The sequence below is a fragment of the Sarcophilus harrisii genome, chromosome 4, assembly GCF_902635505.1.
Source record: "Sarcophilus harrisii chromosome 4, mSarHar1.11, whole genome shotgun sequence".
Taxonomy (NCBI): Eukaryota; Metazoa; Chordata; class Mammalia; order Dasyuromorphia; family Dasyuridae; genus Sarcophilus; species Sarcophilus harrisii.
Window position 1 is genome coordinate 73,055,975 of NC_045429.1, and position 18,157 is coordinate 73,074,131.

Here is an 18,157-nt window from a genome sequence, read left to right on the forward strand (position 1 = left end):
TAATTTTGAAAGTTATGCTTTTTTTTTTATTATAACTTTTTATTGACAGAGCCCATGCCTGGGTAATTTCTTTTACATTATCCCTTGCACTCACTTCTGTTCCGACTTATCCCCTCCCTCCCTTCACCCCCTCCCCGAGATGGCAAGCAGTCCTATACAAGTTAAGTGTATCCTAGATACAATATATGTGTGCGGAACCAAACAGTTCACTTGTTGCACAGGAAGAATTGGATTCAGAAGGTAAAAATAACCTGGGAAGAAGAACAAAAATGCAAGCAGTTTACATTCATTTCCCAGTGTTCTTTCTTTGGGTGTAGCTGCCTCTGTCCATCCTTGATCAATTGAAACTGAGTTAGATCTCTTTGACCAAGAAATCCACTTCCTTTTTTTTTTTTTTTTTTTTTTAAATAGCCTTTTATTTACAGGTTATATGTATGGGTAACTTTACAGCATTGACAATTGCCAAACCTCTTGTTCCAATTTTTCCTCTCTTACCCCCTCCCCCAGATGGCAGGATGACCAGTAGATGTTAAATATATTAAAATATAAATTAGATACACAATAAGTATTCATGACCAAACCGTTATTTTGCTGTACAAATAGAATCAGACTCTGAAGTATTGTACAAGTAGCTTGTGAAGGAAATCAAAAATGCAGGTGGGCAAAAATATAGGAAGAAATCCACTTCCATCAGAATACCTCCTCATATAGTATCATTGTTGAAGTAGGTAATGATCTCCTGGTTCTGCTCATTTCACTTAGCATCAGTTCATGTAAGTCTCTCCAAGCCTCTCTGTACTCATCCTGCTTCTCATTTCTTACAGAACAATAATATTCCATAACATTCATATACCACAATTTACTCAACTATTCTCCAATTGATGGGCATCCATTCATTTTCCAGCTTCTAGCCACTATAAACAGGGCTGCCACAAACATTTTGGCACATACAGATCCCTGTCCCTTCTTTAGTATCTCTTTGGGGCATAAGCCCCGTAGAAACACTGCTGGGTCAAAGGGTATGCACAATTTGATAACTTTTTGAGCCTAGTTCCAAATTGCTCTCCAGAATGGCTGGATGTATTCACAATTCCATCAACAATGTATTAATGTCCCTGTTTTCCCACATCCCCTCCAACATTCCGCATTATCTTTCTCTGTCATTCTAGCCAATCTGACAGGTGTGTAGTGGTATCGCAGAGTTGTCTTAATTTGCATTTCTCTGATTAATAAAAGTTATGCTTTCAAAGAAAGAACAACTTAAGAGAATTTGCTCCATATGTCAGAGCACAACCCAAAAAACCAAAAGATATTAAATAAGAAGGCAAAGTACAATTATAGTTCTATCTGAAATTATAATATGCAATGCTAGAAAGTGGAAGATGATATTGAAGTCCAACTTCTAAAATCACAGCAAATTCTGTTTCTTAATTGACATAAGAAATAAAATGAAGCAGAAATTAATTTTCTTACCAACTCCAGAAAAGGCATATGTTAATAATTGGGGATAAAAAAGTTTTTACTCTAAATTTCACATAGGACTTTTAAAATTGTCCTTTGTGAGTGACATGGTACTTAGCATACATATAATGTTCTGCCAAGGTTTGTTAATTAACTAAATTGAACTGAATAACTAATTACAAATTGACTGATTTGAGATTTTATGCGATTTAATTTTTTCAAATTCTCTATTGGCTTAACATTTTTCAGAGAGTTGAAGTTGAACCATCTTTGCTTGACTGGGATCTCAGATGTTTAGGAGGCTTTCTTTGCCTTTTTTTTTTTTTTTTTTTAAAGGATATCATAATTTATACCTAAAGGTCTTTTTTGTTTTGTTTCTAAATAGCAGATTATATTGAAGAATCTGAGGAAGGAACTTTGGATGTTTCATCAGAAAGCCACTTAAAAATTAAATCTGGACAAGCTGGAATCCCAGCTAATTATCATACAGTTTAATGTTGATGGAGGATTCTCATTCTAACAAGTAACTTTAGATTTTACTAGTTCAGAATAAGTGTCTCAGAGGCATGTATTTCCCATATTTTCCTCTCAGACCTATATTATGCCTCAACATATTTCTTCTAATTTTTTTCCAATCAGTTTTCAAGATGAAAAAATATCAGAAAATAACCAAACTTTCCTTTACCTTGTAATTTTTTAAAAAATTTGGCCATGAGCTTTTATATTTTAAAAATGTATTTATGTTAATACATGTTGCTTTATAAATCATGTTGGGAGAGAAAAATCAGAACATAAAGGAAAAACTATAGGAGAGGGGGAAAAATAATGAACATAGCATGTGTTGATTTACATTCAATCTCCATAGTTCTTTTTCTGGATATAGATGGCATTTTCTGTCCAAAGTCTATTGGGACTGCTTTGGATCACTGAACCACCGAGAAGAATCAAGTTTTTTATAGTTGATCATTACACAGTCTTGCTGTTACTGTATACAATGTATTCCTGGTTTTGTTTGTATTTCTCAGCATCAGTTCATGTAAATTTTTCCAGGCCTTTTAAAAATTAGCTTATTCAACATTTTTTATGGAACAATAATATTCCATTATATTCACATACCATAGCTTATTTACCCATTCCCCAACTGATGGCTATCTACTCATTGTCTGACTCGTTACAACAAAAGAGCTGCTACAAGCATTTTTTGCACATGTGGGTCCTCTTCCCTTCTTTATGATTTCTTTGTGATACAGACTTATTAATGGCACTGCTGGGTCAAAGTTTGATAGCCCTTTAGGCCTAGTCCAGATTGCTCTGCAGAATATTTCACAGCTCTACCATCAATGTCCCAGTTTTCCCACATTCCTTCCAACACATATCATTTTCTTTTCCTGTCATCTTAGCCAATTTGAGAAGTGTGAGATGGTGCCTCAGAGTTGTTTTAATTTTCATTGCTCTAATCAATAGTGATTTAGAGCATTTTTTCATATGGCTATAGATGGTTTTAATTTTGTCATCTGAAATTTGTCTGTTCATATCCTTTGGCCATTTATCAATTGGGGAATGATTTGTATTCTTATAAATTTGACATAGTTCTTCATATATTTTTAGAAATGAGACCTTTATCAGAAACATTGGCTGTAAAGATTTTTTCCCATCTTTGCACTACCCTTTTAATCTTGTTTCTGTAAGAACTTTTTAATTTAATGTAAACAAAATTGTCCATTTTGCTTTTCCTACTGTTCTTTAGTTCTTCTTTGGTCATAAGTTTCTCCCTTCTCCAAAGATCTGCTAGGTAAATTATCCCTTGCTCTCCTGATTTAAGATATCATTATGCCCAAATCACATACCCATTTTGACTTTATTTTGGTATGGGGACATGAAATGTAGGTCTCTGCCGAGTTTCTGACATTATTTTCCAGTTTTCCTAGCAATTGTTGTCAATTAGTAAGTTCTTATTCCAGAAACTGCAGTTTGGGGGTTTATTAAATACTATAGGTGTTGATTATTATGTTATGTGTATCTAGTCTATTCCACTGATCTACTACTCTATTTCTTAGCCAGTACCAAATGGTTTTGATGATTGCTACCTTTATAATATAGTTTTAGATCTGATGCTGCTAAGTCACCGTCCTTTGTATTTTTTTTTCATTAATTTCCTTGATATTCTTGACCTTTTGTTCTTCCAGATGAATTTTGTCATGATTTTTTGTAGTTCTTTAAAATAATTTATGACAGTTTGATTAGTATGGCACTGAACAAGTAGATCAATTTAGGCAGAATTATAATTTTTATTATATTAGCTTAGCCTACCCATGAGCAATTGATATATTTCCAGTTGTTTAGATCTGACTTTATTTGTGTGAGAAATGTTTTGTAATTGGATTCAATAGTTCTTGGATTTGTCTTGGCAGGTAGATATCCAAATAATTTATTTTGTCTATAGTTATTTTAAATGGAATTTCTCTTTTTATGTCTTGATTGTGGGTTTTGTCAGTAATATATAGAAATGCTGATGATTTGTGTGAGTTTATTTTATATCCTGCAACTTTGCTAAAGCTGTTAATTGTTTCCAGTAGGTTTTTGGATGATTTTTTAAGATTCTCTAAGTATATCATCATATCATCTGCAAAGAATGATAGTTTTATTTCCTCATTGCCTATTCTGATTCCTTTAATTTCTTTTTCTTTACTTATTGCTAAAGCCAACATTTCTAGCACAATGTTAATAGTGGTGATAATGGGCATCCTTGTTTCACCCCTGATTTTATTGGGAATGGGTTCAGCTTCTCCCCATGACAGTTAATGCTTGTTGGTTGTAAATAGTTACTGCTTGTTATTTTTAGGAAAGCTCCCTTTTATCCCTGTGTTCTCTAGTGTTTTTAATAGGAATAGTTGCTGTATTTTGTCACTAGCTTTTTCTGCATCTTTTGAGATTATCATATGATTTCTGCTTGTTTAATTATTGATATGATCAATTATGGTAATAGTTTTTCTAATATTGAGCCAGCCCTGCATTCCTGTTATAAATTCCACTTGATTATACTATATTATCCTGCTGATAAATTGCAATCTCTTTGTAATGTTTTAATCTCTTTGTAATCTCTTTGCTAATGTTTTATTTAAAATTTTTGCATCAATGTTTATTAGGGAGATTGGTCTATAATTTTCTTTTTCTGTTTTGGCTCTTCCAGGTTCAGGAATCAGTACCATATTTGTGTCATAGAAGGAATTTGGCAGGACTCCTTCTTTACCTATTTTTCCAAATAGTTTACAAAGTATTGGAATTAATTGTTCTTTAAATACTTTGTAGAACTCACTTGTGAATCCAACTGGCCCGGGAGATTTTTTTCTTGGGGAGTTCATTAATGACTTGTAAAATTTTTTTTTTTCTTAGAATCGGATTATTTAAGTAATTTATTTTTTCTTCTGTTAATCTGGGCAATTTATATTCATCCATTTCAGTTAAATCATCAGATTTGCTGCCATATAGTTGGGCAAAATAGGTCCTAAGTATTGCTTTAATTTCTTTTTCATAGGTGGCAAGTTTACCCTTTTCATTTTTTATGCTGGTGATTTTTTTTTCTTTTTCTAATCAAATTAACCAAAGGTTCATCTATTTTGTTGGCTTTTTCATAAAACCAACTCTTAGTTTTATTAATTAGTTTAATTTTCTTACTTTCAATTTTATTAGTCTCATTTGAATTTTAGAATTTCTAATTTGGTATCTAATTGGGGTATTTTAATTTTTTCTTTGTTTAGCTTTTTTAGTTGCATGCCCAATTCATTGCTCTCTTTTTAATTTTATTCATGTAGCTATTTAGAGATATAAATTTTCCCCTAAGAACTGCTTTGTCTGTGTCCCATAGAATTTGGTATGTTATCTCATTATTGTCATTCTCTTGGATGAAATTATGGATTGTTTCTTTGATTTGTTGTTTAACCCACTCATTCTTTAGAATAAGATTATTTAATTTCCAATTGATTTTAAACCTATCTTTCTCTGGTCCTTTCTTGAATATAATTTTTACTGCATTTTTTTAACTGAATATTTTTAGAGCTGGGTCTGAAAAGGAAACATTTATTATTTTTGCCTTTCAGCATTTGATTGTGAGGTTTTTATGGTTACTTTTTGTGTAGGTGGCATGTATTGCCAAGAAAAAGGTGTATTCCCTTTTGTCTCTATTTAATTTTCTCCAGAGGTCTATCATATCTACATTTTCTAGGATCTTATTAAGCTCCCTTGTTTCTTTTTGTTTATTTTGTGACTAGATTTATCTGAGTCTGAGAGGAGAAGATTGAGGTCTCTCACTGCTATAGTTTTGCCTAGGAATTTGTATGTTCTACCATTTGGTGCATAAACATTTAATATTGTTACTACTTCATTGTTTATCCTTTATCAAGATGTACTTTCCCTCCTTATCTCTTTTAATTCGATAAATTTTTACTTTTGCTTTATCTGAGATCAGAATTGCTATCCCTGCTTTTTTTAACTTCAGCTGAAGCATAATGAATTCTCTTCCAGCTTTCTACCCTTGCTCCGTATGTGTCTCTCTGTGTCAAATGTGTTTCTTATAAACAGCATATTGTTGGATTTTACTTTTTAATCCACTCTTTTATTTGCTTCCATTTTATGGGAGAGTTCATGTCATTTACATTCGCATTTATGATTATGTAACTTTTGTTCTCTCTTTCCATCCTGTCCTTACTAGTGTGTGGTGTTTTTTTTAAACTAATCCCTTCCACTACCTTATCTCCTATCACCTTCCTCCCCTCTCTTACCTTTTTCCTCTAGTGTTTCTGTTCTCCCTTTTATCCTGTCCCTTCCTTTTCTTTTTTCTTTCTCCTTCTACTTCATTATAAGATTAGATAAAATTCTGTGCCAAAACTGATGAGATAAAGCTTTAGACAATGCTCATTCTCTCCCTCCTTTGTAATAGGTCTTTTGTGCCTCTTCATGTGAAGTAATTGTCCCATTGCACCTCCCCTTTTCTCTCAGTACAAACCTTTTCATACCCTTTAATGTCTTTTTCTTTGATGTCATCACATCACACTATTGATCACCATACCCTCAGTCCACGTGATGCCCTGTGGGTCTACCCCAGTAACAGATATTATTTTCATTTTCTCACCTAGGGATGTAAACAGTTTAACCTTTAAATAGTATATATTTTCTCCTGTTTACTTTTCCTTGCTTCTCTGGAGTTCTGTGTTTATAGATTAAATTTTCTGTTTAGTTCTGTCTTTTTTAATAGAAATGATTTTTAATAGAAATGATAGAAATCTCTTACTTCTTTGAAACTCCATATTCTCCCCTAAAAGATGATGCTTAGTCTCATTGGATAGTTAATTTTTGAATATAATGCCAGGTCCCTTTGCCTTCTGGAATATGTTATTCTAGGCCCTCTCATCTTTTATTGTAGAAGCTGCCAGATCCTGGGTAATTCTGACTGTTGTTCCTTGATATTTGAATAGTTTTTGTCTGGCAGCTTCCATATTTTTTTTCTTTGAAATTATAGGTTTGGAATTTTGCAACAATGTTTCTTAGGTTTTTCTTGTGGGATCTCTTTGCAAAGGCGATTGATGGATTCTTTCAACCAGTATTTCCTGTTATGTTTCTAGACTGTTGGGACAGTTTTCCTTGATGATCTCAAAAGAGTGCTGTCCAGGTTCTTTTTTTGGTCATAGACTTCAGGTAGACCAACAATTTTTAAATTGTTTCTCGTGATGTTTTCCAAGTTGGCTGTTTTTCTAATGAGATATTTCACATTTTCTTCCATTTTTGCATTCTTTTTAGTTTGTTTGACTGATTTTTCATGTCTCATAGAGTCATTAGCTTCCATTTGCCCCATTCTAGTTTTTAATGTGTGGTATTCTTCAGTTAACTTTCATATCTCTTTTTTTCCAATTAATTAATTCTGTTTTTGAAGATGGTGTTTTCTTTAGTGGATTTTTTTTTTCACTTGGCCAATTGTATTCCTTTTCCAAGCTGTTGACTCTCTTTCATACCTTTTATTTCTTTTCTCATTTTTTTTTTTTCTACCTCTATTTTTTGCCATTTAAAGTCTTTTATGAACACTTCCAAGAAACCTCTTTGGGCTTGAGACCAATTCATATCACAATTTGAAATTTCCTTTGACATTTTTCCTTTTTCTGAGTTGGTGTTTTGGTTTCCCCTGTCACCATAGTAGCTTTGTATGATCAATGTTGTTTTCTATTTCTTGCTCATTTTCTTTCCTTTTCTTTTTGTGTGTGTGTGTGTTTTTTTTTTTTTTTTTTAACTTTTATGGTCAAACTCTGCTCTTGGGGTAAATGGGCGTTTTCTCAAACTTCCTCTTCAGCCCCAAGCCTTGGCTTTGAGCACAGGGGCTCCTTGTGCTTGTAGGGAGTTTGTAGGGAGCAGGCTCTGCCTGCTCTTTTTAGGAAACGGCCTAGTTTTCCAGAGTTTGCCTTCTGAGCTGGGACTGGAAGCTGCCTCACTGATTTGCTCCTCTGCTGAGCCAGGTATGAGAATTTTAGTTGCTGATTTGCTGTGATGAAGATCTCTCTCACTGGTGTTCCCAGAGGCTGTCTGAGCTGGGCTGAATACTCCACCACACTGAGAATGAAAAAATTTCAAGAAAGCTCAATCTACCTTGAACTGGAGAGTGGTTTTATTCTATCACATTCTGTTCAGAGGCTTGGTTTCAGTGAGTTTTGAAGGAAACTGGGAGAGCTCAAGCAGCTTCCTGGTTTCACTGTGCCATCTTGGTTCCACCTCCAGAACTCCCCCTTCTAATTTGTAAGTTATAAAACTGGTACAATTTCAAAGTGGCAAATTAAGATAATATTTTATATTTGTATAATACTTCATAGTTTTCAAAGCATTTTCCTTTTTGTTCTTTTCATTTGATTAGCTTCATGAAATAGGCATGGTTGATGTTATCCCTAATTTACAAAATAGGAAATTAAGGCTGATGGAATATCTTCTAAGTCACACTGATTTAGTAGTAGACCTGGGACCTTGAACTCAGGTCTTCTGTGTCCTCTAGAAGAGTATTCTTTCAACTGTACCACATTGTTGACTGCCCTTTCTAAAAAAAGAAATAATTTTCTGTCTCTTCATAATTATAATAGTTATAGTAATTCACATCACTTATGGCCAGAGATTTTTAATATTAGTTTTTCTTTTGCACTTAAGCAAAACATTTTATATAGGTTAGTATTTTTTAAAAAAAGAAAACAAATCAACTTTTTAGGAAATATGTTTTTCATTATATATTTTTTCCTTATCTCTCTTACTGCCATAGTGATTCATTTTGATACAGTCTCAGTAGAGAAACAAGAATATTGTCAGAAAAATGTTACATTCAGGCAGGAGATTATGGTATAGTATCCTCTTGAAATGAGCAGTCCATAACAGTTGCAGGATTAAGTTTAAAGTTGTCATCTTAATTGCACTATCTTTACTTGGAAGCACCAAAGGGATAGAGAAAAAGTGATCTCTAAAGATTTCTTCCAACAATAATGTTCTGTAAATCTGAGAGAGGAGAGAAAGGGTCAAAGTAATATTGAAACAATTTAGTAGTGATTCTCACTTGACTATAAATTTCCCAGCTCTTTAACAATTAAGATGCCCCACTGACTTCTCTTTCCAGAGATATTTAATTTGCCTGCATGTTTCTTTAGTCTTTTTAAATCGAAGAACTAACTTTGAATACATCATCAATGTATGCTATGGGGATATGTCCTGAAAAAAAATAAAAGGAGATGGAGTCAGCATCAAATATCATTGAATTCTTTGGAAATCTTTGAGAAGTATGGAACAAAAAAGCAAGGTCTAAGAGCGGGTTAATATTGTGCTTGAATTTCTGTTAAGGCACTTTGAGTATAAGGAAGCACTTCTAGCTAACACAGGGCAACACACATGTTCTAATATCCTTCTCCCAGTGTGAGTGACTCTGTGTGTGTTCAGCCAAGAAAAGACTGAAGAGTGTGTTTTGTGCTTGGCAGCCTTGGCGTGCACAACCCCAAAGCATAGCACACCATTCTCAGGAGGGTTAAGGTTTGTTTGAACACAAGTTTTTTATAATAATACACATTGGAAAGCTCACTGCACAGCAGACATGGAGCTCATTTGTTTGTTCATTCATCTTAAGTTATTAGGGTAGAAGCAACTGTCTGAGGGAATGATATCATATTCTAACATAACTAAATAGTCTGAACTTAAGAGATTTGAATACTAGTATTTAGCAAAATGTATATGACACTAAAGGACATGGTGCCCTTTTGCTTCTAGTACACTGGTTTATTTGGTTTTTAGAGCTTTTTAATCTGATTCTTTTTTGTCCTTCTGGTCTTTTAGTGGGTTATATGTGGTACTCAGGATGATTTCCATATGTTTTCTCAGCCATTCGAATGTAAACTTCTTGAGGGAAGAATTTTTTTTTTAACTTCCAGAATTTAGTACATTTCCTAGCACACAGTAATTGATTGATAAATTCTTATGGATTGATTGATCAAAATAGAAAAGAAACTTTTGATTTGATTTTCACTCTAAGAAGACTTAACTATCGTCAGTGGAAGAAGTCATCTTTTTGACAAAAGATTTCTCTTTATCTCATTAGTTTACATCTCCCTGTCCAAATTATTCACTAGATTTATCACAGATCATGTGATTCTATATGCTTTTCTAAATCCCCAGTTACCTGAAAGTAGGGACAAATAACCTTTGAAATTGTGTGGAAGAGGAATGGTTCCTAAGGTAAAAATAAAGAGAAAGTATGTTGGCTAAATGTCTGTTGTTTAGATTAAGGTGAAGCATCAAGTTATTTTGTTGAATTTATAGAATTTGCTTTTTGGTACAAAATTCCAGATTGATTATAAGAAATCTCTATTGAATCTCTCAGAACATACAAGACTTGGAATATGCTTGTGATAAGAATCATCTATCTAGATTATCAGGGGAAATGGCTGGTGGGCAGAGAAAAAAGGAAATTAAAAATTAGGGGAGAGTTTTTTTTTTTTTTTTTTTAACATTTTTTGTGTCATTTCTTCCTTTGGCAATCTGATGAAACTTTCGGTGATCTTTTCAGAATACTATTTTTAAGTGCACAAAATAAAATACAAAGATTTGCAAAGGAAATAAACTATATTGTAATATAGTTATTAACATGCTATTTTAAAACATCATGGACTCCAGGTTAAGATTGTCTTAGGGCCTTATAGTGTGACTGAGCAAACAGCCCAATTGTCTTAATGCTCTCACGAGTGACTTAGCTTTAAGGCAGTCCCTGGCTCCCTTTCCACCAGGGAATGGGACATCTGTGCTGGATTGTCTTAGCACAGTGATGTGGTTCAACCACAATATTCAAGCCAGGAGATTGAGTTCGAGATGAAAGAAGCTTGGCATGGAAAACACCAGCAGATGTGGGGATGAAGTCTGTCCTTCCACATTGCCACAGGGCTCTTTTAACCGAAAGGGAAAGAAAAGGCACGAATCAAGTGAGGTGATGGAAAGAAAAGTGCTTTGCATGTGTGATACTCTGTGATGAGAGGGAGAGTTGTTACTGGGGCCTGTGCTGACACCCCCAGGTGAAGTGAGGAGGGCCCAGGTATGTGTGTTTATTTTTAAAGCTGCCTTTCCTTCCAGCAGACTTGAGGAGGCAGGTATTGCTACTTTTATCCTGGCAATGCAGATTAGGATTTAGGGGCTACAGGGAAAAGAGACACACTTACTCCATGGAAAGCAAACATCTATGTCTGAAATCAGAGAGAGAAAACATAAAACCCTATAAGAATTAATTTTCTGGATGTTTCCAAAAGAAAGTAAACCATTTCTTTTTTATATGAGGTGATACTTGCTGCCAAGGAGGAAGAGTGCTACCAAAAAGAGTCCCTGGTAGTGGGCAAGATGGGTAACAGTGTTTATATGGAAAGATCAACACGCCCTCCCCCCTCCCCTCCAATTCCTTGGCCTTGTTTTACTCCACAGCAAAATGAGAGCTTTCAGCTAGATAATGCTCCATATGGTACTTTGAAGATTTGGAGGCACGGAGGGAGAGTTGGCTATAAGATTTTTCGTCCCATTTCCCAAAAGCATAGATTGATTTACAGATCTTCATCCAAGACTCAGTAATCTGGTTCCTTGGACAGTGTTGTGGGCCAGGATGCTGGTGGAACTGGGGAGGCTTAAGTTAACCTCCATCCCCCAATATTGACCAGAAATTTTGTGATTGGGAAAAGTTTGATACAAAGTGATACAATTTGGATCAATTTCGCTCTCGGGAGAATTGACCTGGGACAGAGCTGCGGCCTTTTGGCCAAGAAGTATATAAATGTGTTTTTTTTCCATGAGTTTGTTTTTAGCTTCCTTGTCCAGAACTTTTGCTTGTTTTTATCATCTTCTAGTTAATTGCCCCAACAACTGCTTTTTAATTGAGGGTATAAGAATATATTTATTAACAGACTTGTTCATTTGCAGGCTCTGGGTGATGCATTTCATCAGGTGCAGAACTCGGACCTAGTGAGGAATTCATGTAATAGCCTTTCTTTCAAAACAAAACAAAATCGTGAAAGGTAGAGATGCAGTGGTCCCCTGGACCTCAGACGGACCTAAGCAGAACTGAAAACAGTGACATTTGACCAGTAGGTAATACTTTGGATGATGTTGGCAGCAGCAAGGTAATGGGAAAAGCAGGGGCACCTGGGCCTTCTGGGTAAAAGTCCAAGTAGCAACAATAGCACTTGTCAGTCACAGAATAATAAGAAAGCAGGTGTGCCCTGACATGCCAGAATTCTACAGGGATACGGTGTGGTCTTGGAAATGATACCTAGCTTACAACTTCTGTAGCACCTAAGTCTTAGGTGCTTTCAAGTCTTAACCACTTGGGAGGATTGTACAAGAGTCTCATGAAGAAATTTTATTTGTATGCTTATCCATATCATAGGCTGATAGTAAGAATATAATACTGACTAACCAAATAAAGGAATTCAACAAGCATTTATTAAGTGTCCACTACATAACAGGCACGGTGCTTCTTGCTAGATATCACAAAGCTGACATTGACAAAATAGAAGTATAATGGGTACTTGAAGAACAAGACATATATTAATTTTAGGACTTTTACGTTTTAATAACTTCAAAACTATAAATGCTACAATCTTACAAAAACCAAAGCTTTAGGATATTGATTTTTTTTTTTTTGCTAAAATTCAATGTTACCAACATTTTGTACTAAATATAATTTGAATTAACTTGAGCTTTGTATAAAAACTTTCACCAGCTGCTCTTCATTGACTGAAAGATTTGCAATTGTAATCCTTTCTTTAAGCTCATTCAAAGGAGGTTTTGAAGCATTTCTCACAGTTTTGATGATAAAAGTCTAGGGGAGATTGGTAGCTAGGTCAGAAGCTACCTCCTCTTGACCCTCCACTGGTTGGAGAAAAGAAATCATTGAACAAGTCATGCATAATGACTAGGTGTTTCATTTTGTTAAAACTAAAATGAAAAGTTTATTATCCCAAATTCACAAAATTGTATAGCTGCAAATAAAATTTAAATAAACTTTCAAATGATTTTTGTAAATTTGTAGCAGTTATATATCTGAAATTAGTAAAGATCAAAACTGCATTAAGACACTTTGTATATTTGGAATCATTTTACTTTATATCTTGGATTTCAGACCCTTTTCAGAGTGTTTACTTCTTTTTCCTCCAAGTAAGTGTTTCCTTTCTGATTTTAACTGCATTGGTTTTTGGGTGGGGAAAAGGGGAAACATGCAAAAACTTTTGAATTTTAAGTGATCAAAATTATGTATTTTATTGACTGAGCTCTTCTATCTGTTATTTTGTTGAGAATTCTTCTCCTTGCCACATTTGGGAAAGTTTATCATCTTCCCTGCTGTTCCAGATCGGTTAGGATTTGATCTTTAATATCCAGACCTAATTAACCTTTCTGAATCTTTGTCATGAGATCTATGAAATGTCTGTAAAATGGAAATAATAATATGTGCTTCCTTACAAGATTGTTTTAAGGTGGTTCAGTAGAAATGGTGCTGTTTTCCAGTGAGAAGACGTGGATTCAAAGCCTATCTCTGCCATTTAATTGTATTAATGACATTGGACTTAACCTATCCAGGCTTTTTTTCTTCAACTATAAAATGAGGGTATTCTTTAGAGGTGACTCCTTTTTCTAATAAGATTCAAATGTGATAATGCTTGTGAAATTCCTTTTGTAAATGCCAGCCTACCTTTGAAAAGATATGAATATTATTCTCTTGTTCAACTATCAATAAGACATGTACATTAAACTAGTTTCTAAAAGTACTAATAGACTTAAGCTGTGTCTTTCTGGCTTTTCATTTCCCCTTGGGAACAGTGGCTCACATTTGTGAAACAAATGGCATAGGTAGGCATGTCAGCCTTGGCAGTGGAATAGAGCAATGTTAAGTGACCCATATTGGGATCAGATGTGTATAGTGTTTGAAACTGAGCCAAATTAGTTACATATTCTATGGGGAGCATTACCTCAATTTTACTGTGAGGTCCCACATCCAGCTTGGATATTTTGATCATCTTTACTGTTACACAAATGTCAAATATTTCCATATATAGTTTTGATACTTTAATGTCATGTCTGTTTCATGAGTTAGTCTAGGAAATTACCTGGTGATGAGTTTTTCTGCCCTTAGTATCCTAGTCCTTCGAATAGCTAGAGTTTTCAGTTAGTCCCTTAGCTAGAGTCCTGAAACAGCTAGAGTTTTCAGTTAGTCCCTTATTTAAAAATCATCTTAGTTTAGGATCACTTCTCAGAACCTGTGGTCTCTTCCACTTCAGGAAGAATTAGAGTAAGGCTGCAGTGGAAGCCTTCTTCATCTACATCTATATAGCTATATTTATATGAAAATTACCTCCTATCTGTACCGATTATTATTTTATCACCTCTTCTTTTGATCAAGTCAAGAGTCACAGAGAGGGGCAGCTAGTTAGTGCAGTGGATAGAGCACCAGCCCTGGAGTCAAGAGTATCTGAGTTCAGATCTGGTCTCAGACACTTAACACTTTCTGATCTCAGACCCTGGGCAAGTCACTTAACCTCAATTGCCTCGGGGGTGAGGGTGGGGGTGTGGGGGGGACAAAGAAGAAAGAAGAATACAGAGAATGGAGAGATTGGAACTAGAATGTCCATGGTTCCAAAATAGTTAGAAGGACATATCAGAGAATAGATACTAGATAAGTAGTTACTGATTATATGAGTGCTGCTGGGGAGAAAATGACTTTAAGTTTTACAAAAGTTGATTCAGAAAATAAATGTCAATTATTTCCCTTCCAGTTTGTTCATTAGCAATTTATTCTCTCTAATCTTTGCAGCACTAAATGTTAGTGCTATTTGAATAACTTTGAACCAAACTTTAAATCTTAATATTGTTAAATTTTTATCTTTTTGCAGAATAAGAGAGATCATGACACATGCTTGCAAATTGCAAGTTGAACAAGATTCTCCAATGTCAATTACACTGGCCATAGTAGAATCTGATTCCACAATTGTTTATTATAAGCTGACTGATGGATTCGTGATGCCAGATCCTCCTGATGCAGCTGAGGAAATTGATGGTAAGCAGTGGAGAAAGAAAAAGAAACTGAAGAGATAACTATAAGTGTGAACTGAAGAACTGAAGTGAGGACAGTTCGTGGGATCACTGCTGTCAAGCCAATTTGAGGATAAGCAAGAACACAGTGATTCAGTTTACGTAGAAAAGAATGCAACCTTAACAAGCAACAAAACAACTGCAAATGTACCCAGCTTCTGCTAGGCCTAGACCCCAAAGAAATAGAATCACTAGGGAGAGGGCCCATATGTACAAAGACTTTTATGGCAGCTATTTCCATGAGGGCTCCAAAACGGAAATTAAGGGAGTATTTACCTATTGGAATTGCTAAACAAATTGTGGTAGGGGAATCTAACAGAATATTATTGTGCTATAACAAATAATGAAATGGATAGTTTCCAAATGAGATGGATGATCTCCATGATCTGATTCAGAGTGAAGTAATCTGAAGAAAAAAGAAGGCATCAGACATAGCTGAGATGGAAATACAGGGCAGATTTAGTGATGCTATATTCCTGCAGTCTGGAACTCTGACTTAGCCGGGGTTTTGCTCTAAAACTATGTGTCAAGACCTTGGAGAAGCTTTTGATTCTCCTGGAGGTAGGTCAGTGTCTGGTCTGTGGTATGGGCATTGGGTGGACCAGAGTTCAGCTGGCTTCTTCACCTCCATGAGAAGACAAGTTCAGTATACTCTCTCTAGGATTCACAACTCCACAACAACTGCCTCAACTACACCTTCTTGGGAAAAGAGGACTTTCCTAGCCTCCATGAGCAGCTATTCCATCAGGTTCCAGGCACCTGTCACCAACTACAGTGCTAAAGCTGTCACTTTGACCCTTCTCTTTTCACCTTCATAGTACGTACCCCTCTCCTCACCTCCCCACTACACACATCTCTCTGACACTCTGAGATAGCTCTGTGCTAATGCTGAGTACCAAGGACAATAACTACTTGAACTCATTCCTCAGTGATGAACATCTTTTTATCCTGCTGTATCCTCCCTATGCCAGTAATTTTGAATCCCTGGCTACCATTGTTCAAACTTCCATTCTCTGTCCTCACTGACCACTTCCTTATAACCATCCTTCTCAACCCAACCTCCTCCCTCCCCCAATGACTCACTCTGAAGCCACCCACTTCTACAGTGATCTCTGTAGAGTAAAAGTACCTAGCTCTCATCTTAAAAATTTTTTTATTTCTCCTCTATATGTTGCACTCATTGAGATCTGACTCTGTACTAACACCACATCTCTGGCCATCCTTTCCAGCTCTGGCTGCATTTCCATTCCTTCTCCACACCTTCTCTTTATCTTCTGCCCACTGGTCTTTGTCAGGAAGTTAGAATGTTCTCTGTTCTCCATTACTACTTCCTGGCTCTTGTTCTACCACCATCATTCGCCTTTTTTGAGGTTCCTTCAAACCACATTTATCATTCAATCAATATTAAGGTGTCTGTTGTCAATTATTTCATATTTATATTTTTCCAAACACCTTAACCTCAAATTACCTATTTCTCATGACTTACTTTTCCTTCTCATTTTACCTACATCCAGAGATGGCTTTCATCTTCCCTTCACCTGCAAGTATTCCACTTCCATCTTTGTGAACTCTGAAACTCCTTTATTTGATCATAATCTGCTTTGCAACCTTAAACCATCCTGAGCTTCCTCACTAGCAGGAATTCTCTACTCCTTGGTTTGCCTGGCTTCCTTCAGATTCAACTAAAATCCCTCCTTCTAGAAGAATCTTTTCCCAGACTCTTAATCTTAGTGTCTTTCAGAGAGTACTACTTAGAGAGTACTGTATTTGTTCTGTATATATCTTGTTTGTACAAAGTTGTTTGTTTATTATCTCCTTGTAGGGAGCTTTTCTTTTGTCTCTCTTTGTACCCTTAGCACTTAGTAGAGTGCCTGCCACATAATAGACAATAAAATGCTTGTTTACTTTGAGCAGAAATAAGAGAAAAAGTTTATACCGAGAAAAAATAGTGAGTCAATACAGTAATCGGGGAATTGTGTTGTATGTGTGTGTCTTAATATTTTTGGTGACTTTTTTTTTGTGTGAGAAGATTTAAAAAAATGTAGTTGATCAATGGAAGTGTACATGATATGAGAGAGAGGTAATAAATATTTGTAAACATATGGGTGTGTGTTTTATTTGTTTATTTTGAAAATGAATCTCATTTGACGATGAATCTCATCATCCTCCAGAAAAGTCTGATTTTCCAACATACTTCAGTAAATGAATCTACATTTAATTATTTATAAACTATATTAGTACTTAAATATGAGATTTAGTTTCAATTTTAGAGAAGGAACTCTTTAGGAAATGTCAAATCATCTTAAGATTGTAATAGATACTAAGTAGTATATTTTTATCAACATTTTTTCCCAATTTATTGAGATTAGATATTAAAACACTTTTGACAAATAATATACCTTACAAACAGTATTAGAAATCACCTCTACATTTTGCTTATTAAAATAAGATAGAAATTTCATTTAACTGATGTTTACTCCATGTAAAGAAGGCTGTCAAGTCTGTTTGTTTTGCTACCACCAGCTGATTGATTTATTCCTGTAAAAATGTTTGTATTTGAATACTGTTAAGTATATATATACCCAAGTCCTTAGAGCTTTGGGGTTTTTTTTTGCCTCTCAGAAGACCCAAATAGTCCAACATAATGAATGAATTGGAGTCTTGTCCCTCTGATCTCTCCCTCTTTTTGGAAGTTAATGTTTAACTACAAGATATATTGAAATTTTTGTTAATTTCTACAGCTATTCTTTGGTAAAATGACAAAATCATGCACATCAAGCAGTTGTACAGTTGGGATCCCTAAACTAAATGGAATTGCCTAGTGTCTTATGAGTGCATTTAGAGGTCTTGTTCCTAAGCACATAAAATTGTGTTTTATTTAACGGTGGCCTGTTGGGTGTTTAGAATACACATACTCTTACTCCTAGTATAATTATAACAAAATGTTTAATTTATCTTGTCAGGAAAAAATGGCACTCCTGTTGTGAATGATTTTGTGTCTGAATGTTTCTATGCTATATGAGAGTAGAAATAATGAATCATGCTGTGTGTGAATAGTATCATTTGCTGTGAA

The 18,157-nt window shown here is 35.0% G+C and overlaps 1 protein-coding gene across 1 annotated transcript in view; it reads left to right on the forward strand.

The window, feature by feature from the left end:
* Positions 1 to 17,186, forward strand: part of TSEN15 (tRNA splicing endonuclease subunit 15) — a 34,089-nt gene extending 16,903 nt beyond the window's left edge. The window contains exon 5 of the mRNA XM_012547719.3: positions 14,886 to 17,186. Within this exon, the coding sequence (XP_012403173.1) occupies positions 14,886 to 15,087 (202 nt within the window). The 3' untranslated portion in view covers positions 15,088 to 17,186. The remainder of the gene's footprint in view (positions 1 to 14,885) is intronic.
* The last annotated feature ends 971 nt before the right edge of the window (positions 17,187 to 18,157 follow it).